This window comes from Lemur catta, chromosome 7 (genome assembly GCF_020740605.2).
Source record: "Lemur catta isolate mLemCat1 chromosome 7, mLemCat1.pri, whole genome shotgun sequence".
Taxonomy (NCBI): domain Eukaryota; kingdom Metazoa; phylum Chordata; class Mammalia; order Primates; family Lemuridae; genus Lemur; species Lemur catta.
The window spans coordinates 73,535,863-73,562,531 of NC_059134.1; the positions used below are offsets into that span (position 1 = coordinate 73,535,863).

The 26,669-nt window shown below is 45.3% G+C and overlaps 1 protein-coding gene across 6 annotated transcripts in view; it reads left to right on the plus strand.

Moving 5' to 3' along the window:
- Positions 1-26,669, plus strand: part of NAV2 (neuron navigator 2) — a 372,791-nt gene that overhangs the window by 103,196 nt on the left and 242,926 nt on the right. For all 6 annotated transcript variants that reach the window (XM_045557674.1, XM_045557675.1, XM_045557676.1 and 3 more), the window contains exons 2-3: positions 12,900-13,017; positions 22,471-22,523. In XM_045557674.1, coding sequence (XP_045413630.1) covers positions 12,900-13,017; positions 22,471-22,523 — 171 coding nt within the window. The remainder of the gene's footprint in view (positions 1-12,899; positions 13,018-22,470; positions 22,524-26,669) is intronic.

The window sequence follows — 26,669 nt, forward strand, 5'->3', positions numbered from 1 at the left end:
CCACCTGGACAGCCTCTCTGCATCCCAGCTCCAGGTCTTACCACTCCCTGAATTCCCTTTTTCTCATGCAAAGCATTTGGGCTCGGTCTGCTCTCCCCTAAATTTGCATACTCATACTCATCATTGATTCTACAAAACAAAGAAATTTCCTCCTGGAGGTGGGGGGCTGAGGAGGGAAAATAATAACACTTTTTCCCCCATCTCACCTGTGTGTGCTCAGTGAAATTTTTCCCCCATCTCACCTGTGTGTACTGAGTGATTTTTTTTTTTTTTTCTTTCTTCCTCTCTCTCTCTCACCTGTGTGTACTCAGTGATGTTTAACAGTTGGCTCTCCCAGGAAAAAAAGCCTGATGGGTAGCAATTGCCAATTTCCATGGTGGTGTCAATCCTTCTACCAAGACTGATTTTGATTTAAGTTAATTTCTGAGCTCAGAAGAGACGTCCAGTAGTACACACCATTATATAGTATTTTCTTCATACAGATATAATAGATGTAAATTACCCCAAGAGCAGAAACAGTAGTAAAATGAAAAATAATTAGGAAGTGATGAGTTTTGAGTATTTACTACTGTTACAGCAAGTGTTACAGTGGGTGGTCCCGAGGACAAACTGAGCGGCACACGGAGACTCGGAGAATCAAGGTTTATTCGCCGGCAGGCTCAGAGGAGTCTCGCCACCAAATTCTGAGCCCCATCTACCCGATTTTTCCTACTTTTATTAAGTTGGGGTGGTCCGAGGGGTGGGGTCTCAGGTGACTAGTGCCTGCCAGGTAATAGGTTAGTATTATGTTGATGCACCAGGTAATAGGTTTAGTGTTATGCTGATGCACCAGGTAATAGGTTTAGTGTTATGCTGATGCACCAGGTAATAGATTAGTTGATGGGCTGGGTAATTAAGTTTAGTGTTATGCTGATACACCAGGTAATAGGGTAGTTGATGCACCAGGTAATAAGTTTAGTGTTATGCTGATGCACCAGGTAATAGATTGGTTGATGGGCCAGGTGATAAGTTAGTATTATGCTGATGCGGGTCTTCTGTGAGGGTTGGGGGTCTCAGGTGGCTGCTGTGCCAAGTAGTAGATGGGGGTTTTCCTTATCATTACCACCTTTAAAAATACAAGTTTTAATCGTAAGTTGTATAATTTAACTTTAAAATAATGGCTTGGTTAACACCCAGCTCCCAGGCACCCTGAAAATTGTATAATCAACTCTCCTGAGCTAGTCCAAGCCTGCCCTGGCACACCACCGTGTGTCTGTTCTTTTTAATAGCACTTCAGGCTCCCTAGTCAGAGGGTTCCTGCGGCCACGCTGTGGAAACCGTCTCACAGCGGTGCTCCTTGCCAGGGCCTGCTCTGTGCCTTTTGTTGTGACTGGTCTAAAAGATACATGAAATATCTCGATTTCATGGACTTTATGATCGAGGCAGTAAAGGGTAACAGACTCATTCATCTCTCCCACCCATTCATTCCCTGTCTGTTCATCCATCCCCCCGTGTAATCATTCATCTCTCTCCTCTTCCACCCAGTCATCCATCGGTCCATCCATCTGGATGTTTGACCGTTTGTTTACCCAGGTCTCCCTCCCACCCTGCCTCCCATTCTTGGATCCTTCCTCCCTCTGTTTGCCTTTTTTCCATCCATCCATCAGTAAATCAATAGATGCTTGTTTATGGAACTGCTGCAGTGAGTCAGGTGCTGTGCTAGTGTTTGAAATTTGGATAAAACTTGTTCTCCACCTTGGAGATGCTCTTGATTGGGGGACATGTGAATAGTTAGTTATAATAGCCACAATAAAGGCTTGTGCAAAGTGCTTCTGGAGAAGAAAAAATGATTAATTCTGTGTTGGGAGTGAGAAAGTGAGCTGGAGTGGCTTCACAGGGATTGATGCTTGACCTAGGTTTTAAGATATAAGAGTAGGCATTGCGGGGGTGGGGTAGAGAGAGCACCTCAGGCAGAGAGGATGCAGTGTGCAAAGGTGCAGAGGTATGTATTGATTGGGCACTAGGATTTCAGAGAAGGTAAAGGTAGAGAAGCCTGGCAGTCAGGATTGGTTTCTAGGAGAAAGGGACATTCTTCTAACTGGAGGGGATGAGGGAGGCATGCCAGACTGCAGAACCTGCCCTCGGGGGCCGAGGGTTAAAGTTGTATGGAACTGTAGTGTGAAGGGTGCCACTTGCTGAGGGACATGAGGGATTTGTGGTTGAGGACACGGAAACTAGGGAAAGGAAATTAACATTTAAGGGTGCCACCTATGTGCAAGGCCCTGTGTTGCAGACATTAAGTCCTTACAGTAGACACAAAAGTTCTCACAGCAGATGAGATTATCATCCCATTTTACAGACGTGGAAGCTGGGGCTCAGAGATGGTGGCTTGCCCCAGGTCACAAAGCCTTGGCTTACTCTCTGTCCAGACATGTGCTGAGTCCTGCAGATCTAATCTTTCTCTATCTTCTCAACAGTCCTGTGAAGAGGAAACCGAGACACAGAGAGGTTAAGCAGCCTGTGAGAGGTTACCCAGGACTTCAAGGTCTTGGCTGGGCACAGTGGGGCCAAAAGTCCTGGGAAGCTTGTGTCTAGAGCTAAAGTGAGGCATTTAGGCTGGACGGGGGCAGCTGAGAGGCCCGATTGCTGGCATCTCGCACGTAAGGGGAGCCACCGAGGTTTGGAGAAAGAGAAGGAGGCTGCTACTTAAAAGGTCAGCTTGTGACCAGACCAGAGAGAGGCCCATGTTATGGCCCAGGTTCTCAGCACCGCCTTAGGTGTGGCTGCCCTGCCAGGTGGTAGCTCTGTGGTTGTTGTCAAACGGAGTGCACCCCCAGCTGCCCCCAGACCTGCGTAGGAGGGCCCGATGCCCATCAGAAGCAGAGGAAACACTTGGAAGGAGACTGCATCTAATTAGTAACCAATGAACAACACAGGAAGGGAGAGAAAACACTTGAGAAATTTCTAGTGGGGCTCTGACATTTGGCTTTCTTGGAGCCACTAGACATCGTGGTTAAAAGTTGTTCAGATCTGGGTTCTAAGGTTTGGAGAGAGTGGGTGGAAATACTGTAGAGAGGGACCCAATTTTGTTCTTTAGTGATCAGTAAGATTTCCAGTTTTCATTCTTATTTGGCCTTATTCGATTTTCCAGGGAAACCCTAGGGAGACCTGGAGACACATTCTGCTATTGTGAGAGGTGTTAGTTTGTTACTTAAACTTTTAGAGACTCTATTTTCTAGCATGTAAATTGAGGCAGATCATTCATTTAGTTCAACAACTATCAGTGAGCATCTGCTACGTGCCAAGCACTGTTCTAGATGTTTTCCCATCCCAGGAAAACAGGGTGCAAGAGAGGGAGATCTAGGCTTCAAATGTGGGTTAGCTCGAGGTGTGGAGGAAGCGGGCACCTACGTCCGCATCCTTAAGACACCACCACTTCCTGCCAACACGTTCACCAGCCTGGTTTATTTTTCCAAAGGCACAATTTCAAAACCTCTGGAGGTGCTAAGCACACCCACCTGCAGCTTGTCCGTGTTCCCAGCAGACAGTGCCACCATTGTGTGTCTGTGGGGCCAGGCCTAGGCACAGCTCCAGCATCCGCTGCTGCGCAGGGTCCCAGGCTAGCCTTGCCCCACTGCAGACCGGAAACACTGGGGGACTTTACCCCTGAGCATTTCCCTACTCGGATACAGCCCTGGGGTGGCAACTCGTGTTATAGTGGCATTTCTGTTTTTGCTTCAGTGACATTGTTGTGAAAGTATGTTTGCTTTGTGCTTTGGTGACATGGGAAAGTGTCGGCTCCCCTCTTGGATCTGTTAGTCCTGAGTGACAAGTGGCCAGCTCTGTTCCCAGGGACAGGAGACACTGTGGTGGCTATTGTGCAATAAGCCTTTCTCTCACTGCTTTTCCCACACTGCTGTGGCACTCGATCCTCTATGGCTAGTGGTTTCTGTGTGGGTTCCTCACTGGCAGTGTAGCATCATCAGCAGCGAGAGTCACCGCTTTCAAACCCTACGTACTCATCATGTTACACTGGGAAAGTCACTTTACCTCTTAGAGCCTCAGTTTCCTCATCTGTAAAATGGGGGAAATACCCCATTATTGGATATTTGGTCCTCTTGCACTGTTTTCCTGGGTCAGGCAATGTTCTGTTCCACACTTCATAGGATGCAAAGTGCTTTCCCATGGTTTCCTCACTTGATCACCACCAAGTGTGTTGGGAACGAAAGGAATCTATTGTTTGCAAAATGCTCATGTTGTATGTCATCATCTTTATGGAATTATAATCACAGCTAACATATTGAGCCCTTATTATGTGCCAGGCATTGGTAGATTATCTCATTTCGATCTCACAGTAACCTGAATAGGTAGGTGATCCATTTTACAGAAGAGGAAACTGAGGCTCAGATAGTTTAAATAACTTGCTCAAGATCACTCTGCCAGGACGTGGTTGAGGCATGTTTGGAACCTAAATGATCTGACTCTAGAAGGTGTTCTCTTCATCCTGTGGCAAATGGTAGTTATTATCCTACCCAAGACTGGAGCAAGAGCAGCGCCCAGCGTAGATGGTGCTCAGGCAAAGTCTGCTTACTGCACCAGGGCATGCATGCAGCTTTAAGCAACTTAGCTTGATATTCAAAGGTAAAGTAGGAGTAAGGATGGTGCCAGGAGGTGGAGAAAGATGGAAATCCAGGTTAGTGATAAGCTATGCTACTCTCTCTAGTCACCTGCTCTGTGTGTGCATGTGTATGTATCCCTTTGAAACAAAGGCATGCATGTGGGCAGGTATCAGGGTGTATCTTTGTTTGGAGGTTGTACAGGCAGGTGGGTTACTACAGATAAAAAGGTAGGAAACCTGCAGATGGTTCCTCCACTCCCCCTGCTGCCTTCTGGGTCCGGACAGGGATTTATATCCTTGGTATAAACGTTTATTGTTAACCATATTACAAAATGTATGTCAGGAGCAAGGGCTGGCAGTGCAATTCCTCATATGCTCTGGGGGCTGCAGAACCCAGTCACATCTCAGTGCTCCTGAAGCTGGATTTTCTGGAGTCTCACCTGGCTGGAGATCAGCTGAAAACCAAAAACCCTTCCCTACTGAACCTTGGGGCAGCTCACAGGGGTGCCACAAAATTCTTCTCCTATGTGTTTCCCTTGAGGGAAAATCCCAGCACTGTTCTCCCTTGAACAGTACTTGTTCTTCCTTTATACACAGTTTTAAAAGACTCTGGGGTCTTTTAAAGAAGGTCCAGCAACTCAGCAGGCCCTAAGGGCGTCCTTGTGTACATCAAAACATTATTATTCATAGTGATGTCCCTGGGCCATCAAGAAAAACTGAAAATGTGTTAATTAAAAAGCAGGGATCATTATAATCCATTTGGAAAAGATTCCCAATGGAGTAGTTAAAAATGTGTGGCTCCTGGAAGTGTAAAGTTGCTGTTAACCACTTATGTGATCTCATTTAATCCGTAAATCAACTGTATATCAGTGCTGTACAAGTGAGAGATGCTGACACTCAGAGGGGACATGAGTCACCAAGGGTCGGTCACTCAGCAGGTAGGGCAAAGCCAGAGCTCACCCCTGGTCCACAGCAGTACCTGAGACTTGCCTTTGTGGTCACTGTGGTTGTTGAAAAACCACAAATACCTTAAAGTAACACAGCAGAAGATGGCAAGGATGTGGATGAAAGGTGGGTCATTGCCCTCTAGGTTGGGCATATAGGGTGGTCTGAGAACATTGGGCAGAACTGGACCCTTCTGAGAAACCAAGAGGCAAAGCCAGTGTTCAGGCCCAGACCTTGTTGTGCTGTGCCGCCTTGAGCAAAAGATTTGCTTCTCTGTGCTCCACCTCTTTCTCCATTGTATAGACTGGGGACGCCATTACACCCATTTGACTACTGTGAGGCAGTGGTTTTCAATCCCAATGCAGGGGGCTACATTGATGGAGAGAGGGGAAGTAGAAAAAAGGCACCAGCTCATTTCAGTTTCCTCACCTCACCCTGTGCAGTTAAAAGCTTATGCAAGCACGTGGGATACCTGTGGAGTGAGTACCCTGCTCCTTGCTCAGATGCTGTGGATGCAGAAATGAATGTGTTGCCAGCTTTACCCTTGATAAAAAATGGTGCATTTTGATTTTCTTAAAACTGTGAACAGGCTGGGTGCGGTGGCTCATGCCTGTAATCCTAGCAGTCTGGGAGGCCAAGGCGGAAGGATCACTTGAGCTCAGGAGTTTAAGACCAGCCAGAGCAAGAGTGAGACCCTGTCTCTACCAAAAATTGAAAAATTAACCAGGCATGGTGGCGCATGCCTATAGTCCCAGCTGCTCAGGAGGCTGAAGCAGGAGGATGGCTTGAGCCCAGGAGTTTGAAGTTGCGGTGAGCTATGATGATGCCACTGCACCCTAGCTGGGGTGACAGAGCGAGACTCTATCTTTAAAAAAAAAACAAACCTGAGCAGTTGAATATGCGGTGACATTCTTTGCAGTATTCAAGGACAGGATGGCCACTCTACTATTGTTGCAATATTATTTTTGTATTACTACTTCGGAGTATTCAGAACTAAACCATTTAACTGCATTACTGCTCAGGCTTAGAAATGTCATTATGTTGATGATGTGACTGAAGTCCAGAGTGAGACCTCTTGAATTGAGGCCAAACAGTAGCATTCCCTTTACAATTAATCCACTGGAGACGCCTCAGACACTGAATGACTGGTTTTCTTTAATCCTTAGTCCCACATTGGCATTTCCTTCTAGGAAACACATCTTACTCTGTTTCCTGTGGAACTGCTGTCCTGATGCCATCTGCCTCTGGAGCCATCAGCGTGTCTGGCATATCTGTCTGGGTTTATCGTTTGGTTGCTATGGCTCCATTCTAGCACTTTTAGTGCAGTTGTTTTGCAGAATTTTTCTTGGGTTCCTTTCTGGAGAGTTACCACTCCCCCCTTGATCTGAGGGCTAATTGCAGTATAAACTCAGCAATGCTATTATCCCTGTTGGTTTAACACGGTACAGTTATTATCCGTTTCTGTTATTACAACTAATGATCAGGTTCTTTACTTCAACTGATCTGTCAAAATTTTCCCTTTCGGATTTCAGCCTGTTTGATATGGAATGATGTGGAGTTATAAGCAAACAAATGACACACTCCTTGAAATTCTGTCAGGGGTAATAAAGTGAATCAGAATGAATGCACTGTTCAGCTGTCTTTGCCTGCCTTCCTCCTTTCATCTCTTCAAGCCTTTGACAGCAGCTTCTCTGCCTCACAGAGCGATTCGGGAGCATGGGGTCCCTGGTTAGAAGTGGGGGGAGGAACCCTCAGCAAGATGGAGGGGTCGGAGTGAGAAGGCAGCTGTGTCAGCAGACTCCTTCTTGGGCGCTAATGTCCAAGGATCCTCAGCGCCTTTCTCCTGGGAATGATTTGATGATCTGGGATTGGAATTGGGGACGGGATAATGGTTTTATTCTTTCCTACTGTGTAGTTCTTTGTCTTGCCAGTTTCTACTGAAAGTTCGCAGGTACCAGGATCAGGGATCAGTGGACTCCCAGGAAGAAGGAATAGCAGCTTTCAGGCCTCCATCGTTTTGGGGAATGAAAGGCTTCGGAGAAAACGCTTCTGGGTACCGGAGGCTTAGACAGGAAGCCCTGGGTGCTTTAGCCGTTGCTTAAAATCTTTCAAACACATGTTGCTTCGTTTTTGCTGAGTTGCTAAACCTGATGGAGTCTGTCTTTTATGACTAAGGATACTGTGAGTTTATTTTTCAAGAGCGCCCCTTGGTAGAACAGTTTTCACTGCATGAGCTACTGAAACAGCAAGTGAAGGAGATGGGGCTGAATTTATGTCCATGCTTAGCATGGCCCATGAAAACTAATTTTAAAAATAAATCTAGGTGTTTTCTTGTGGTTTGCTTCTTCAAATAGTTGAGAGCTGGGGATGGGGAGGGGAGGAAAACTCCAGATAATTAATGATCCTTGTTAGATGGGTCCTGATTAATGAGCTTGAGCTATGTAGTGATTTATTTTTCCGGCTGCCTCCTCTTTGCAATCAATAAAAAGATTCTGGTTGGAGGATTTGTGAGAGCCCACATTATTTAAGTCTCGAGTATAATCAGTTTCCCAAGATTTGCCCTTTTTCTCTCTGTTCATCTCAACCCAGCAACCACTTAACTGACCTCCTGCCGCGTTCCGGCTTCCCTGCAAGGCACTACCCGGCGAGCAAAGATGAGCGTGAGTGAGACGGTCGCTGCCAAAATCTGGTGGTGGGAATGAGAAGGTAGTGCCAGTGTGCAAATTCTGGACAATTGCTTCATCGTGTGCAGCTGGGATTTGGATGGGGACGTGGGGACGTTAAGCGTGGGCGTTGGAATTGAGCTGGGCAGGGTAGCCGCAGGTGGAGGCACTCAGGTGGTAGCAGGAGTTTAGAGTAGGGGAAGTGTGAGGCACGTCCAGTTTCCTTAGGGAAGGCATAATTATTACTGTGGAGCACTTGGTATTTATAGGTGTGTTATCTCAGTTCTTGTAACACGGACTGGCAAACTACTTCTGTGAAGAGCTGGATAGTCAGTGTCTGAGGTTTTGTGGACCAAAAGCTCTCTTGCTCATAACTGCCCAGCTTTGCTCTTATAGCATGAAAACAATCAGAGACAGCAAACAGATGTGGGTATGTCCCAATAGAATTTTGTTTACATACATAGGTGGTCAGCTGCAATTGGCCCAGATAGCAGTTTGCCAGTCTCCGCCTTTTGATACATTGGTATAATCTCCACGTTATGGAGGATAAAACTGAGGAACAGAAAGCTTAGTAGAAATTAATTTGCCTGAAGCCAAGGGCCAGCTTGACTTGGTCAGATTCCAAAGACTGCGTTCTTCTACATATACTGCCTCCTCTTGGGGGTTGGATACCTTCTGGGGAAGAACAGATGGATGGTAAGTCTGCCTTGACTCACAGTGTGAAAAGTTTGCCTTTAATTCAGTGGGAAGTGGGAAGCCATTAATGATTTTCTTTTTTGAACAAGCCATTAGATTAGACCTGTGCCCTGGGAAGATTCATTTGGCCGTGGTGTGTAGGTAGATTAAAGTTGAGAGAAGAAGAGTTTTCCTTTTGGAGTAGAGAGGTTCACTCCTTTGGCAGAGCCATTTCTGACCACTACAGCCTTTAAAAGTTCTCCCTGGTGTACCTGATGCCTGCCTGGCCTCACTGTGGCTCCACAGTGTGTGTGTGTTTTGTATGGGTATGTGTGTTCTTATGTACTCGTTGAAAGAAGTTTGCTTAACCTTGGTTTCCTGCTGGATTATGCAGACTCAGAAAGAAGGTTAGTTTTAGAGACAGTACATTTATTTTAAGGAACCTTAATCACCTAGGCAGGGAGTGGCTGAGACACCAGCGTCTCCTTCCCCCCAGTAGTGTCCTTGTCTATCTCCAATTGTCCTTCAGCTGATGTTCTTGGTGCAGGTGGCTTTACACTTCAGGATGTTTCGTGGTCCCTCCCACGTAGCTGGTAGATCCCTCTAGGGTTAGAGCAGTGTGGGTGCACCCTCCAAGTCAGGGAGGGAGGCCTTGCTCTGTGTACCCGCCTGGCTGGTTTCTGACCTGCTTTACTTTTACACTCCACCACACTTTGTCATTCCAGGTGGGGCATATTCCAGACTCTTGAAATTTTGCTGTGAGAAGGGGAAGAAGCCCTGGAGTCATTTGTGTCCTGGAGGTTGAGGGTAGAGGCCGTGGCTGGTTTGGTTATAGCCCATTTATGATGACGGTAGTAGAATTTCTAATTACTAGCTTTTATTTACTGAACACCTAGCATGAACCAGATTCCATGTCCTTTATATGTATGAGCTCATTTCATTTCTGTAATAGCCCAATGATGTAGGAATGTCCTCAGCCCGATGATGTAGGTATGTCCTCATCTTGCAAATGAGGACAGCTCAGCCAGAGGGCACAGAGGTGACTGGCGGCACAGCAGCTAAGATGAAAAGCAAGTCTGTCCACTCCAAAGCCCTCTTCTGCACCAGCCTCCTCCACTGCCTGCACTTCCTGAGCCCCAGCATGGGCGGGCCAGGGGCTTCCATTTAGTGCCTCCCCGAGTCTTCATAACTACCTTCTGAGGTGGGCCTTATTGTGCCCATTTTACAGGTGAATAAACTGAAGCCTGGAAAAGTTGAGTGACTTATCCAAATACATTAAGATGACAAAAGATAGAACTAGGCTTGGGTTTTGATTTTTTTTTTTTTAATCCCTTCAATGAGAACATAACTGAATGGAAGCATGAGTCTAGAGCCAGTGGGAGGGTGTCATGGAGCGGGTAAATGACTCAACTAACATTTACATTTGTACTCAGGGAGGCAGTGTTGTAGTGTCTAAACAATTCTGAAATAATCAGTTTGGGCTCAAATCCTGGCTCTCCTTGTGGCCATGGAAAAGTTACTTTACCTTTCTACTCTTCTGTTTTCTCTTCTGAAAAATAGATACCATAATGGTATCTACTGTACAGAATGAGGATCACATGAGTTGACATGTGTAGAGTGTTTATACCAGTGCCTGGCATGTAGCAGGTACTATATGTTAGTTGGATTTATTGAGTTCCTATTCTGCATAAGGTACTTTTTTTTTTTTCAATTATGTTGTAGTGCTCAGTCCTCAGAATAACTGACAAATAAATAGCAGTGGTCCACAATCTTTTTGGCACCAGGGACCAGTTTCATAGAAGACAATTTTTCCACAGATAGGGGGTTGGGGGGCGGTTGGGGGGTGGTAGGGAGCCGGAGCTCAGGCAGTGATTCAAGTGATGGGAAGTGGCTGGGTTCTAAGTTTCATGGAAGACAATTTTGGGGGGAGGTGGGAGGGTGCACATTGATGTGCAGCCTGATTCCTAACTGGCCACAGATTCATAGTGGGCCACAGTCTGGGTGTTGGGGACTGCATTAGATAGTATTTATCCCATTTTACAGATGAGAAAACTTAGAGAGGTTAAGTAGCTCACATGAGGTCATCCATCCATTCATCCACAGACACATATTGAGAAATTCTAACGTGCTTTGTGCTGTTGTAAGTACTTGAGATACATCACTGGAACAAAACAGACCCAAATTCCTACCCTTGTGGTGCCTACAGAATTTGGACTTGAACCCAGGTTTGCCTCTTTTCCTTTCAATGTTTATTTTCCTTCCTCTCCTTCTCTAAAAGTTTCACTTAGTGATCTTTTAGATTTCATGTTTTTCATTGTAATTCACTGTAATTACCAAGATGTCCATTTCCTTAGCTTTCTCTGTACTTACAAAATTGAAAATGATCTTGCTTTACTAGATTTTTGGTCTTTGACAACGTGGGAGTCACAGAGAAGAAGACCAGTGTGGATTTAAGGATGGGGTCATCGGGCTGCAGTATAAAATAGAAGCGTGCTGTGCGTGTGCCTCTTCTGCTTTTGGGTCTCTGCAGTGGAAGACAGAGCTAGGTGGGTGGGTGGTGGGCAGGTGTTATTGCTGTCACCTCTTGACGAACTAGAACGTGCAGCTCTGCCTCGCCCCTTCTTGGAATGAGACCTTCGTGGACCCCAGGTGGAGTAGCCAGAGATGCTGCCTCCCTGCAGGGGCCCTGCTTTGCAAGTCCAGTCCCGGCTCCTGTTCCCATTCCAGGAGCCTTGAGGGGACGGTTCATCCAGGGTGAACTGTTTGGAAACAGGATGGAGAATGAGAGCCTGGGTGAGGGTGAGAGCTTCCGCTGCTCTGGGAGTCACACAGGTAGTTGGAGATAGAATGATCACCTTCACATTTCGGGGGAGGCATGGTGTGGATCAGTAAGTGAACCTGTTGCTACTAACCAGTTGAGCTGGGGCAGTTCTCTTTTTGAGTAGTCATTTGTTCATCTCACTCTGGAACAAAACAAAGTGCTGATACGCGAGGGCCCACATGTCCACATACACACCCACTACAAGCTCACGAATCCATACATGGAAATTAGCACTCAAAATTGATGAGGAGGTGTTTTGTTGTTTGTTTTTGGCTTTGACAGAGAGAAAGTTTTCAGGTGAGAGTTTTCTTGTGATTATTGGCCTGTTCAGAAGAAAATAATTCTTTTGTGTACCCCCCAAATATGTACAACTGTTATATTCCAATAATTTAATAAATGGAACAATGTGACAACATAACAAAGGAAAATATTCTTTGGCCTTGATGATTCTGTGACCAAGAAAACGGGTCTGATAGGTTCCCCAAAGGGTCTCCTCTCCCCATTCCATGGATGACCCAGCCTTTGCCTTCCACGGTGCCGTGCACACCAGCACTGTGTTTAAATATGTCGGAATTTGATGGATTTTGTTCACAGAACCCCAACAGTGAAAACGATGCCTGGCTTTTAAATTAAACCAATTAAATTTGAGATTATTGTGAGGCCATGAATAACTCCACTCACACACAAGTAATTGAGGGGGCTTTGTTTTCATACTTGGCTTCTTTACAAGGGACCCAGGCTCCTGAGAACTCAGCTAACTCAATAGCCCTCCTTACCCTGGAATGGCCCCATTAAGAGAGGCCTGTTGGGTGGTAACCTCCCCATACGTTTTCTCAATAAAGAGAAAAAGATGGGAAGGGGTGGGGGAGACTTCGCTTGCATCTAGAGCCGCAGCCTCTCAAAGCCGTCTGGAGCAGACTGTTTAGTTCTGTGTCCCCTGCCCCATTCAGGCCTCTGCATGTTTTGAAGCTTTCTTTAGCTTTTCCCTGAGCCCTGACGGCAGATCTCTCAATAGCGAAAGCCCAGCTACGGTTAGCTGAATGCCCGGTCAACACAATGCCCTGAATTTTAATGGTGTTGGCTGGTCCCGGAAGCTCGCCTGTGGGACGGTGGCTGCTGCGCCGGCCTGAGCAGCTGCCTCAGACACAGAGATGGGGTCCGACTGGCTTCCTCAAGTTGCCTGTTTGCTTTCTTGCAGATCTACACCGACTGGGCCAATCATTATCTAGCCAAATCCGGCCACAAGCGTCTCATCAAGGATCTCCAGCAAGATGTGACGGATGGAGTCCTCCTGGCCCAGATCATCCAGGTTGTGGGTAAGAGCAGATTTTACGTTGAAAGTTGTGAGTTTCAGTGGAGCCAGCCCAGAAGGAGTCGTGTGGAGTGAGGGCAATGGAACACCTAAATCTCTAAGAAGAAGCAGCGTTTCCCATGTAGTGATGATCAAACAAGATTGCATGTTTTGACTCGGGTTGTGTGGGTACCAGCTTGCTTTTTTACTTTCCTTATTAAGATCACACACACACACACAGCAATCTCATCTGATCCTCTTAGAGGAAAGACTGGCCAAGGCCAGAGGGAGAGGCTGGTGGTTTTGGAGAGGGGTGCTCTTCCCCTCTTCTTGCCTCCTCCTATATTTCAGGCTTTCTCATTTCCCCTCTTGGATGGTACATTTTTTGTGGACCACTCTGGAAATACATAGATTTTTTTTTTAAAATAATGTGGGGCTGGTTTAATCCTGCCAACTCTAATTAGGTCTGAGAAATCAAAGGCTAAAACCCCAGAGAGGGTTGGTTTTTCCTGGTTTCAATACTAGTGGAAGGAACTTGAACAGTAGAATTTTTCATGCTTTGGCCGTGTGCTGGGAGGAGAGGGTTCTTCCTGGGAAGGCAGGCAGGTGGATGCTGGCCGCCGTTGTGCCTTGGGCCTTATGGGAACCGCCCCGTGGGCCTGCCTGAGTGCTCAAAGTAGACTGAGCAGGCGGGAGGTCAATTAGGTGGCATTAGTCTGATTGTAGTCAGTGGTAGCCTTGGCAGCCAATTGTGCCAAGGGAGAAGGTGCAAGGAAAGGACAGAAGCCCCAGCCCCTCCGGCATGTGTTGTTATGGAAAAGTTTGCTTATCCTTCAAGCGTGAGAAGTTACCTTTCATCGTTGGAGCTCTGCTCAAATCTACAGAGAGTGTACCTGAAAACATAGGCTGCCCTTAGCTGAGACTCTTAGACTGCTGCTGCTCCTCAAAGAGGGAAAAGTTTCTCTACTGTCCAAGATTAATTTCTTAAGATGAGCTGCTATTGGTCCTCTTCTTTCTCTCCTTTTTTGTCCGCTTCCTGTATTAGTTTTCCCTTGCTGTATAACAAATTGTTAACAGACTTGTCTGCTTAAAACAGCACATTTATTATGTCGCAGCTTCTGAGCATCAGGAGTCTGGGCATGGCTTAGCTGGGTGCCTCTGTAAGGCTGCAGTCAAGCTATGGGCCAGGGTTGCATTCTTATCTGGAGGCTTGACTGGGGAGGGGTTTGTTTTATAGCCATTCAGGTTGTTGGCAGAACTCTTTTCCTTGCAGTTATAGGAGTAGGGGTCCTGGTTTCTCACTGGCTGTCAGCTAGAGGCCGCCCTCACCTTGTGGAAGCTGCTCACAGCTCCTTGCCAGAAGGGTCCCCCGTTGTGGCCACCTACTTCCTCAATCCCGTCAAGGGAGAATGTTTCTGGAGCACGTCTGCTAGCAAGATGCAATCTTATATAATGTTATGTAACCTTGGGTGTAATAGCTCATCCCTTGGCTGTGTTCTGTGGGTTAGAAGCCAGTAATAGGTCCTGCCCACACTCCAAGGGAGGGGACTGTATAAGGGCAGCGATGACAGTGTGGGCATCCTTGGGGATCACTGTGAAGTCTGTCTGCCTCATTCCTTCCAATTCTTCTTCTTCCTCCCACTATTCATCATCACATGCACCAAGCTCTTTAAAAAATTTCTGTCATTTAATTTTCTCAACATCCTTTTCAAGTAGGTGATATCCTTCTCATTTTATGGATGTGGGAATTGAGTCCAGGCAAGGCTCAGTAGCCCAGTATCACTTGACTAGTCTGGGAAGTCTAAGCTGGGTCAGTCTGCTTCTAAAGCTTCCATTCTTCATTCTGCTGTGTTACATCACTTTTCGGGCCAGAGACACTGAACCTAGTGCAGGACTTTGCCCCCCTTCACTTCTGCGCATGTAGCGTGTACCAGCACTGCACTCCTTGCTGGGAATAAAGAAACAATGTGCACGGCTCAGAGCCTCAGAAGAATGGGTACCATTTTTTTGGTAAGGTCTTCATGGAAGGTGTGACTTGCACCTGAGTTGGGTTTGGAAGTTCATATCAGCAGGGTCCTGTTGCACATGCCGGCCCACTTTGACTGAGTCTTGGGGGCTGTGCAGTGTGTATCTACCGGAAACCTTCCCACGTTTCAGAACAGGCAGCAAGAGAGAAAGTGCAGAAAGGAGAGGCCTTGTTCTGTCCCAGCTCCGTCTCTCCCAACTCTGGGACCTCAGAAGAGTCACTTCTCCTCTACTGCCTCTGTTTCCTTATCTTTAAAGTGAGGATAGCCATGCTTGTTTTGTCTGAAATTATGGCAGTCTTATGAAATTCAAGTTAGGTATCAAACGTGAAATATGTTTGGAAACTATGACATGCTCCTGGATAGCACTTGGTAGCAGCTGCCTCAAAAAGTATGCATAGAAGAGTGATGAGGTCTCGCTATCAGTGTCAGAGTATATTGTGATAGATTAGTCATGTCTGCCTTGGGCTCAGAAAAGGCCAATGGTGGCACCTATGTTGTGAATTTACTAAATACAGTGCTATGAGAATGTAACCAGCACAGTTTTTATCATTGCTCAGGACGATGCTTCCCTGAATCTATTCGGATGAGATGAACATCCCTAGACTTGGCACCTTTGGGCCTGTAGTTCCAGAGGCTCAAGTTAGTACCAGCAGCCCAGGCGGCACCTCAGGCTACCAGGTAGTTTCCCGTAGCCCAGCAGGACAGGATCGCTGTGGCCAGGGACTGCCCAGGTCAGGTCAGATGTCAGCATATGACTCTGCCCGACTGTGCTGTGCTGGGGCTCACACCCTCTCCTCTGTGCCTGGAGAACAGAGGCCCAGAATATGGGGAGCTGAGAAGGAAACAAGCAAAAAAGTCTCCTGTGTGACTTCTTGCCTAGATTGTCAGCCAGTCCAGAGCATTTCATCTGCTTGTGAATACAGGTCTCTTGGTGAGGGAGGCGGAGGGACATTTTCTGACCAGGATGCTCAACTACTGACCGTTTGTACTCTTTGCTTTTGAAGTCCATGCTTTCCCCATATATGTGCACATTAAAAGAAAATGTGAAAAGATATATTTGTACATATATGTGTACTTAATATATACATATGTGTGTATAGATAGATATAGATCTTTACATATCTATAGATACGGATATCTACATGTCTAGATCTATCTATATACCTATGTAAAAATCTCCCCAGAATTAGAGTCTTGGTGACAACATCTTGTGCAGGATAGAATTCTAGTGGCTGCACTTGTTCTTTGACTGGTGAGCTCATACTCATTATTGAAAAGTCAGGTTCTCCCTGATACCTTTCGTAGCTCCCCCAGGCAAAGCTGGAGGGATCCTCCCCACCATCATTCCACTGGCTGCTCTTTTGGGGCTGGGTCTTCTCTAGGTCTGGGTCTGAGCTGTCTTGCTTTCTGGGTTCACAGCATTTAGCATGTTGCCTGGCATGCAGTGATGTTCAGGAAAAGCTGAGAGGATCGGGGATAGGAATTGTATTCACTGCAGGCCTCGTTGGATTGTTTCCCGTAGGTGGCCTGGATGTTTCAGCTTCTTAGCATTTAGTATTTCTCTAAACATTCCTCTAAACTGAATATCACATCCTCCTCCTTGCTGGGATTCTGCTGCTATTCCCAACTGTAAGGTTTGGAAGGGACCTTTAAAAACCCCCCATCTGATGCGTGAATTGCTTCTTTGAAAAGTGGTTACCAGCATCTACTGATTATTTCCTGTGCTGGGCAGCTTATTACCTTTTCAGGCACTAGTTCTAATGATGGAGAGTTGGAATCCTTCAAAAGCTCTGTCTTAGACCATTTGAGCTGCTATAACAAAAATACCATAGACAGAGTGGCTTAGAAACAACAGACATTTATTTTTCATAGCTCTGGTGGCTGGCAGATTCGGTGTCTGGTAAGGGGCCGCATCTTGGTTCATAGATAGCCGCCTTCTCGCTGTGTCGTCACATGGTGGAAGAGGTGAACAGGCTCTCTTAGACCTATTTCGTAAGAGCACCAATAAAGGCCCCACCTCAAATGCCATCACATTGGGGATTAAACCTCAATATATGAATTTTGGGAGGACACAAACATGCACACCATAGCTGCTCTTCTTTCATTAATTGTAATCTGCACCTCACCCGCCTTGGTAGTGTCTCTCTATAAGTACTTGTTTTGCCCTCAGGGGCTACAGAGAACAATCTAATCTAGGGGCAGTGAGAGCATTGAAATAAATTGGATAATTGGATTACAACCATTGAATAAAACAGGACGCCACAACTCTATACTGATAATAAATAGATACATAAAAAATAGGTACATCAGTGGAAGGGAAAAGAGGATGCAACTGCATAGAAGAACACTGCTGGCAAAGGTAGGAGTTGCAACATCATGGTGAAGATGAGTTAAGGAAGGATTCATCAGCGGATGCTGAAATCCAGAGGAGAAAGTTTGATGAGGAGCAAGATATTTGCACTGTCTCAGTGTCTCTCTCCACTGATTGCTTATCAGTTGCAAGGGGAATGTAGTAATCCCTGAGTGTAGTATCCAGACCACATCATGACCAGGTGATCAAAAGTACATCATTGGTCAGGAACAGGTGGCATTCCTGTGCTTTCTGATGTGATACCCTGAGAAGAACACAACAGCATTAATGTTGTAGTCCAGTCAGGGACACTAATCATGAGGCATCTCAGACAAGCCCAAATTGTGGAACATTCCATTAAAAAAAAGCCACCCAAACTGGGCTGTATTGTTCAAAAACGTGATGCCGTGAAAGGCAGAGAAAGGCTGACAAACTGTTCCAGAGTAAAGGAGACTAATGAAACATGACAGCTAAATGCACTACGTGATCCTAGGCTGCACCCCATACAGGGGAATCACATGCTCCAAGGACATTTTTGAGTCAATTCACAAAATTGGAACATTGGAATTATATCAGTGTTAAATTTCAGAATTTTCTAATTGTACCATGAAAGATAATGTCCTTGTTCTTTGGAAATACACACTAAGTATAAGGCGCAAAGGACATTATCTATGTAGCTTACTCGAAAATGGTTCCAGAAAAAAGGGGCATGTACAGACAAAGGGGTGTGGGGGAGAAGGAGAGAGAAAATGAGAATGAATGAAGGTTTATGGGAATTCTTGACACTATTCCTGTAACTTTGTTTTTGTAAGTTTAAAGTTATTTCAAAATGAGAAGTTAAAAAGAAAACACATCTAAATGAAGGCACATGAAAACTTGCAGGCAGCAAGATTGTCTTGTCTAAAGGACAGCCCCTGTCTATGCCCAGGAGTGTAGTGCATGATGGTTAAGGACCTGTGGTGCTATGAGACCTGACCCATGACAGAGCGGAGAGTTTCCTCGAGGAATTTTCTATAAGCCAAGACCTCAAACTTTGGTAGAAGTTAGCTGGTGAAACAGTCAGGGAGAGCATTCCCGGTGGAGAAAATAGTTTGTAGGGAGGCTGAAGGGTAGAGCCAGAGGGTCAACACGGCCAAATCAGACAGGGTTACCAGGTACAGGGCCACGAATTCAGAGCCTTGGCCCTAAGAGCAAAGGCCAGGGGTTGAAGAGTTGATTTTCAGGCTGGGAAGTGACATCGGATGTGTGACCTCACGGAAAACTGTATATGTTTTTCATATGCACTGCTCCTAAGTCTTTGTCTATCCCAGATGCCCCTGGAGCTGGGCTTCCTAGATAGTGGGATTGTTAGGGGCCCATACTTTTCCATCGTTGCCTTCTGCCTGTTAGGCAGAAAATGAACTGTTGCTACTGCCTTTTATGACCCTTCCTTTGGTGGCTGAAGATTGGGTCCCTGTGTTCAACCTCTCATTAGTATGATTATGATCTTGAGTCATGAGCAGCCCGGACTCGGCAGTTGCCTGCCAGCCCATCATGGTGCCATCTCTGTGAGTTATGAGAAAGGTTTACGGGGCCAGGATAAGCAGCATGAATCAAGAGAGAGAGACAGGCCTCCCTCCTTTGCTTACGCTGCTGTCACTCAGGAGGATGCCAGAAGAGGTTGGAGTGAGGGAAGGAGAGGGGGAGAGAGAATGGGTGAGAGAAAGAGGACTAAGAGGAGAGAGAGGGAGGGAAAGGATGAACTAAAGAGGATTGCAGAAAGAAAGAGAGCAAAGGCAGAGAGAGAGGGAGGAGGATTTCCCCTTAGAAGTGGGAAAAGCTGATGGCAGTTTATTTTCCACCACCATTTGGGTTGCCTCTGAGTGCAACCAGGTAATTCAAACATGTAGGACTGTGCCTTTCTGTCGATGACCTTCTACCATTGTGTGATCTTGGGTAAGTCATTTGCTGCTCTGGGCAGCCAGTTTCTTCTCTTCCCATTGGCAGGACTGCCGACTACCAGGGCTGATAAGTGCATAGACACACAGGCCATTGGAATGCTATGAAGCCTTTAACGGAGGTCTTTTGAAAAGTAATAAGCTTCATGCCACAGTTCTTATTTAAAAAGTGCACTGATGCTTTCTAATCACTAACTTGTCACCTTATGTGCAGACAGGTACTGCATTAGTGGGGCTGAGAATGTCTTAATGTGCTGCGATAAACAAATTACCATTGGCACTTAAGGATGCCACTTTTAATCACGGTTGAGGACTTTGGGAACAAATGCCTTTGTTTCTTTGATTGCTTTTGGGCTCCAGCCAAAGACCCCCTGCTCTGAGTTAATAAATTGAACTCTGAAGACGAAGCTCTTCCTTTTTACCAGCAGAATCAGAGCTGCTTTATGACAACCATAGAAATTCTTGGGAATTTAAAAAAAGAAGAAATATTATACTTAAATTATAAGAAATTGGCAACTAGGTGGTCCAAAGCTTTTTTTATTTTTATTAAGCATTTATTTTGAGTTTGGATTAGTCATTTGATGTATCTCTTCCCATGTACTCTTTAGAGTGGTCGTAGGTGGGCTTCACCCCATCGGTTTGTCTTGACTGTGGTAAAACGGCAGCTTTAGGCTTATAGGAGCCAGGATATTTGAATCCAAAGAGCACCTGACTGGGTCTAGGTGACAGACCTGACGGTATATAAAGAATCTTTAAAATATCCCAGATGACTTCTTAGGATCACAGTTATCCATCCTTCACTGTAATGAGCTCTAACGACCTAATGCTGAACTGGGTATTGATCAGAATCCAATGACTTATGACTTTGGCCATCATGAGGATCCAATTGGAAGATACCTTGATTGGTCTTGACTCTGCAAAGCCACATATTTATTTTCTCCAATGTTGAGTATCAAAATCCAAGGTCAGAGTTCATGCCTGCGTAATTTCCCACATATGAAGGAGTGCCATTTGTCAAGAGTCTTTCTTTTTCTGCTCTAGTATCTACAGCTGTATTTACAAGTGGAAGGACAGCTGCCTGAATGAAAATAGACAGTAAAACTTGGATTCATTGAGATGTTCCGAATACTCATGTTTTAGTTGCAACAACGAATATTTATTGAGGGGATCTTGTGTGCCAGATACTGCTCTAAGCTCTGGGGTTACAGTGGGAAACACAGCAGATAAAAATCTCTGTTCTTGTGGCATTTACATCATGGCAATATATTCTGGCTATTTGTGTTTTCTGGTGAACTGAAGAACAAATATCTATGTCATTCCATTCTTTGGGCATTTTGCATGTGCTCTTCATGATACCTCTTTTGGAAGTAAGGCCTATCCCAGCGTTCTTATATTAAGTGGAGTTGAGAAAACTCAATTGGATCTCTGAAGATTAGGATTTATTACTTTTGGCAAGTTCTAAAAAATGTGTAGATTAGGCTGAATTTATATTAACCGTGCTGTCTTGTTTTGTGGTAGTTAGATTTTTAAACAATTCCCTGCCACTAGCCTGCTTTCTTAATTTTCACTTCTGTGTCAAGATAGAAACACTAGGAAAAAAGTAAACCCAATTTGAAATAATGGTGAGCTATATTTAGGCTCTGGATTCTAAAATCTCAGAGGCTTGGGACACTTTGATTTGATTATCCTTTTTGGACAGTTTTTAATGCCTTTTCTCTTCATGGAAATTTCAGGCATCATATTTATTAAAATCTGATTTTTTTGTTTTTGTAATTCAATTTTGCAAGCAGTTATTGAGCTCCCAGTATACAAATGTGAAAAATAAGCTCTGCATGTCTGCCAGGCTCTTACAGCATAGCTGAGGGAGACAAGAAAAGGAGGAATTACATATTAGATGAATAAGAACAAAGTAGAGGCAGATACAGGGTGCTGTGAGAACAGAGACATGAGTGTGCCTTACCCTTCCGTGGGTGAGGGCGTGGGGATGTAGGGACATGGGACGGGGGGTGCTTATAAAGGCTTTAAGAGAAGGTGCATCCTTAATTCTTTAATATGGAATTCTAGCTGAGTTTCTGAGCTCAACTCAGATGGAGAAATCAAAAAGAAAATTTTTATTTTATATATTTTACATTAATGATAAGACTATACATTATTGGGTTAATGATACTAACATTTAGAAAGCTCTATGTGCTAGGTACTGGGCTAAGCATTTTACTGGCATCATGCCATTTAATTCTCGTTGCTTCTCCGGTGAAGTCATTGGTTTTAGCTTCATTTTATAGATGAGGAAACTGTGGCCCAGAGAGGTTGAGTGACATGGCTGAGATCACCTAGCTAAGAAACCACAGCTGGGGTTCAAACTGGGGTATCCTGGCCTCCAGAGCTGGTGCTCTAACCACTAGGCTTACTTACTGCCTTTCTTGTGCTGCTGCATTCTCCAGCACAACCTCTCCATAGATATCTTGGGGTTGTGTCTTTCCATGATTGCTCCATACTTATGACAAACTGCATTCACCCTGAGAAGCCATTCCTTCTTTGATTTCCTATTAATTCAATGCTATCTCTTTCTAGTCCTAATAGCTAGGTGCTATTATGACTTCAAATGTGTGTGTTTCTTCATCTAATTTGGACTTACTATGTAGCCTTGGTCAAGCCATTTTTTAAGTCTCATTCTCTCATTTTCCTCATTTACCACTGCTTTGGGAATAGTATTAGGACAAACAAAAGCAGTATTAGTGTTTCTTACAGAAGATGGGGTGAGATGCTTTTGTTTGTGGCTTTTGTCCCCAGGAGCTGAGTGGTAGCTGGACTGATCCACTCTGAACTATTCTGTCTTTTGTGGGAAAGTCGTAGTTGCATTTGCCTTTCTAAGAGCCTAAAGCACAATCACAGCTCACTCTGTTTCCCAGTCTCCAAGCATTTCCACGATGCCCCATCACTCCAAGACTGTCGTCAATGCAGTTGTCTCTGTTTCAGATGATGACCTTGCCCCAGCTGTCCCTGGAGGACGGCAGCTTGATGAGTAAGTCCTGAAGCTTGCTAGAAGTGTCTCAGCATTTCACATGCCTGTGCTGATTGGATAAACCCTAGTGTGGGCCTTAGGACTTGGTTGGCCTCAACATTACTACTGAAAATGTCTCTCTGACTTGTGTTTCCTTTTTCAGCAAATGAAAAGATTGAAGACATCAATGGCTGTCCGAAGAACAGGTCGCAAATGGTGAGTGGTGCATAGGTAGTGGGTGTTTGTTATGTTAGCAAGGCCTGCCTCTGAGTGGTATTGACCATCTTGAAAACATTTACACCAGATGCTTTACTCTACGGGATTATATTAATAAACTCACAGCCATTTCCAAGTAGCTGTGCTCTGCTTCTGACATTTGTTGGCATTTATTGAAAAATGGCTGTGATTTTTATGTAGATTGTGAGACAGTGAAAATGAAATATTGTCCTTGCTGTTAGACACAAATTATACAGAACTGGTGCAAACATACACATGTTTAGAACTTGAACTGCTGTGACTTGTTTGCTTCCTCAAAGACCCACAACAATGTGTGTTTGTGCATGGTGCTGAGGCTTTGATGAGGTGATAGTATCTTACTAATCAGAAACTACGGCCTGGGTCTGAGTGCCCTGAAAGGGTAGAATGATGGGAAGTCAGAACTGTGACAGGAAAGGTGAAATGTACCGTCATATTTGGGCCATTCTCAATGTAACCTTGACAAGTGATATTCCCTCTGATGTTATGCATATAAGCTCTGTTACTGCTTTAAAAAAAAAAAACAAAACTAATCTTTTAAAATCTGTTCTTGTTGCATGTCCTGCACATAATCTTCAAATTAAAATTCGTGCTCATTGTTGAGTTCAGAAAACATTGAATTGTGATACTCTGAGTTCTTAGATTTTTGCTTCAAAACACTTTGCAAGCATGAATATTCACACAAAGAACGTGTTATTAGAGTCTGTAAAGATGATGCTGGTACCTGTTTAGGATATGAAGGTGGCAACTTAAGGACAACTTTTCCTTTTGCTGGACATTTATTTGCTTCCAGAAATCTCAAAAAGGCATAATTTGTTTCTCTAACCCCACCTCACCCCCTTTAAATAGGCATAATTTGATAGATGTCATTTCAGAATACATGAAAGTGACTGGCATTCCTTGAATTTACCATTTCATTTTCTGAGTTGTTTTAGCTCAATGAGTTGGACAGACAGGCAGCCTTTTCAGTCAGCCCTTTTCCATGCACAAAAGCGTTTTTATTTTGAAGAGGTTTGGGGGGTGTCATTTTCCCATTTCCATTCTGAAACAAGTTTCCCTTTTTTTATTGTTCCACTGGAGGTTTTGTTTCTTTTTATGTGATCCAGAGACCAGCCACTCCTTACACAGAAAAGTCCCCAGGCAGACATCTCATGGCTGCTTTGACTTTGGGAAAAGCTTGGCTGCTATTTTTTGCTACGGCTACTGCAGCTGTCTAGTGTATTAATAATTGAGAAAATTTAGATGGTAGAAGACTTAATTTTAGTGCAAGTATTTTACACATGCAGTTATATCTTCACATGAAAGAGATGCATTATCTCCCTCTAGGATAGACATACAGTCAATTGCCCCAGCCCATTATAATGCATATGGAGAACTGACATTCTAAGGTAGTCAACCTTTTTTTTCTATTTGGTGCATTTGTATTTTCTGCACCTACTGTTGGAGGTGTCCTTGGTTGCTAACACCCACTTTCAAGCTTATAAAATACAGGTGGAGTAGCTCTTATCTGAAATACTTGGGACCAGAAATGTTTTGGATTTCAGATTTTTTTTGGATTTTGGAATATTTACATTATACTTACAGCATCCCTAATCCCCAAATCCAAAATGTTCCGATGTCCATGTCCTTTGAGTGTCATGTTGGCGCTCAAAAAGTTGTAGATTTTGGAGTATTTGGCTTTTGGATTTTCAGAGTTGGGATGCTCAACTTGTAATATCATCACCTCATATTCTTCTTTGCAAATTTAGTTCTATATGCAAATAAGTTATTGATAAAGACTATTAAAGTACCAATGCAATTTTGTGGTTTCTCTGTAACTTTCAGCTATATCAGTGCTACATTGTTTTGGGTTGTTTTTTTTTTGTGTGTGTGTGTGGACTGTTTTTTTTAGAACACACGAATATAAAATCCTATAATTGTCTGTGATAATTAGTTCCAGCTTAGGGGCGGGGAGGCAGACACAGGCTTGTGGTAAACCTAGCAGAGAACAGTTCAGCATACAGGATGTGAGTCCAGGAAAATGTAAGAACCTTCACCATCGTCATTCCATCCCGTAGGAAATGAGAGAGATGATGACAAGGCCAACAGGGCCATTGTCCTTGCCCCTATATCACCAAACAGTGACAAATCTATGAGGCCGAACTCACCAGGTCGCCCAGGAAGTTCTTCTTACAGACATGGGTGTTGTTCTGGCCAGTAGGACACCTGTGTGTGTGCACATAGGCATGTACAGGCTTCAAGCATTTCTGCTCATGGGAAGTGTCATTTGAGAATATGTCATAGGCTGTGAGCCACCATTTCTAGGTTCCTAGGTAGTTAGCCTCCAGATTAGGCTGTGGGATGGCCAATGGTAAACATGTGTTGTTTGCTATATATTGCCTGTTTGGAGGAGACCAAAGGGGAAGGTATATGGAGGGCATCATTTTGGCGGTAGGAAGATGATGTGCAATGAGATAAGAGCTTGGGAAGGGTATCTTATTGGGAGGGTAACTGTGGCTCTCCCCAAAATAATTAGCATGGAGTTAGTGTGGTCACTCGTTAAGAAAACAGAACACCTTCAGGGCCTTTAATAATGGAGCCAAAGAAAAGCAGTTTTGTTTCAGAGCAGGTGAGGAGAGGGTGCTATTTCAGTTTTCAAGGGGCCAGTTCATATCCTCAGTTAAAGGGTGGGTGGGAGTGTGAGCTCTGCAGGGGGGACGAGCTCTGGAGGAGAGCACACCTTCTCCTCCCTCCTTTCACCCCTCTGGACCCGCCAGGCCGCCCAGGTGTCCCCTTGTTGGCCCCAGTTCCTGCACCCAGGCTCTGCATCAAATCCTGCTTTCTTCTCAGGGGATGGGGAAGCGAAAGCAGACACTTGTGGAACATGGGCTGGAGAATTCCAGGGCCAGCGGCACAGGAGCATAATGGGCCTCATGTTGCGTGGGCTTAGACTGTTAGTCAGCAGACAGTCACAGAGTGTCTACTAACGCCAGGCACTGGGCTAGCCAGGTGAACACACAGGTGAACAAGATGTGCTCCCTGCCCTCAAGGAACTCAGAAGTAAATGAGTGGGCGAGAGACCGGAGAACAACTAGAACAACAGAACGTTGCAGCTGCTCCCACAGACATCTGTGCGTGGCACAGTGGGGGCCCATTCCACCCCACGCAGGGCAGGGGAGGTTTTAGAATAACTTCTAAAGGGGGGTGAGTCTTGAAAGGTGAGAGGGTTAACTACAGGAGATGATTAGTGGAAGAGGATTCTAAGCAGAGACCCAGGCTGGAAACCTATTTCTGGAGAATCTTTACCTGAGGATATCGTGGACCCCACAGAGGAAGATTTTGCAAACATGTGTTCCCTGATCGCACCAAGTTGCCACAGACGGTGTCTGGTGAGGCTCTTCCAGCCTCTCAGCAGCATCAGCCCTTTGCCCTGCTGTGCCCAGGGTGAAAGGTGGGGCATGGAAGAGACAGAGCATGACAGACTAGTGGACACGGAGGTCTTTCCAGACCTGGGACGAGCCTTCTGCATTCTTCATCACTCCCCAGATTCCTGCCTCTGGGGGAGCAATCCTCAGTGGACCTCAGAACAAAGTTTTCTAAAGGAAAAAACCCAAGGCTGTCAACTCTTATGGATGGGTGTTCAACCATCCAGTCTGGGAAATGAAAATGCTGCCGGTTGGAAATGGTAATATTTTAATAACAGCACTAACAAGCGCCTGCATGGCACTTTAAGGTTTACAAGCTCCCGTGCGCCTTTGGCCCTCCTGAGTCTGCTGTGGGCTGGGTGAGAAACCAAGGTCCTGTCCCCAGGACTCAAGGACTGAAGCTTTTCCATCCAAACCCATCACCCCCAGCACCCAGCTCTCGGCCAGCGTAAGATGGGACCATGACTGTGACCAAAAAGCAGAGAGGCTGGCAGCCGCTTCCCCTTCCTAGAGTGAGCCCTGGCCTCTGCTTGTTGTTCAGGAGTCCCGTTCCCTGTTTCAGTCTGACCTAGATGCTTTGGGGGCCAAATCCTTGGAGATGGAGCTTTAGAAACAACACTCCCCGCCCCAACCCCTCTCCCCCACCAAAGTCGTCCCCTTGGTCGTTAAATAAGTTTGTGTGTGTGCGTCAGAGCTGGTTAAA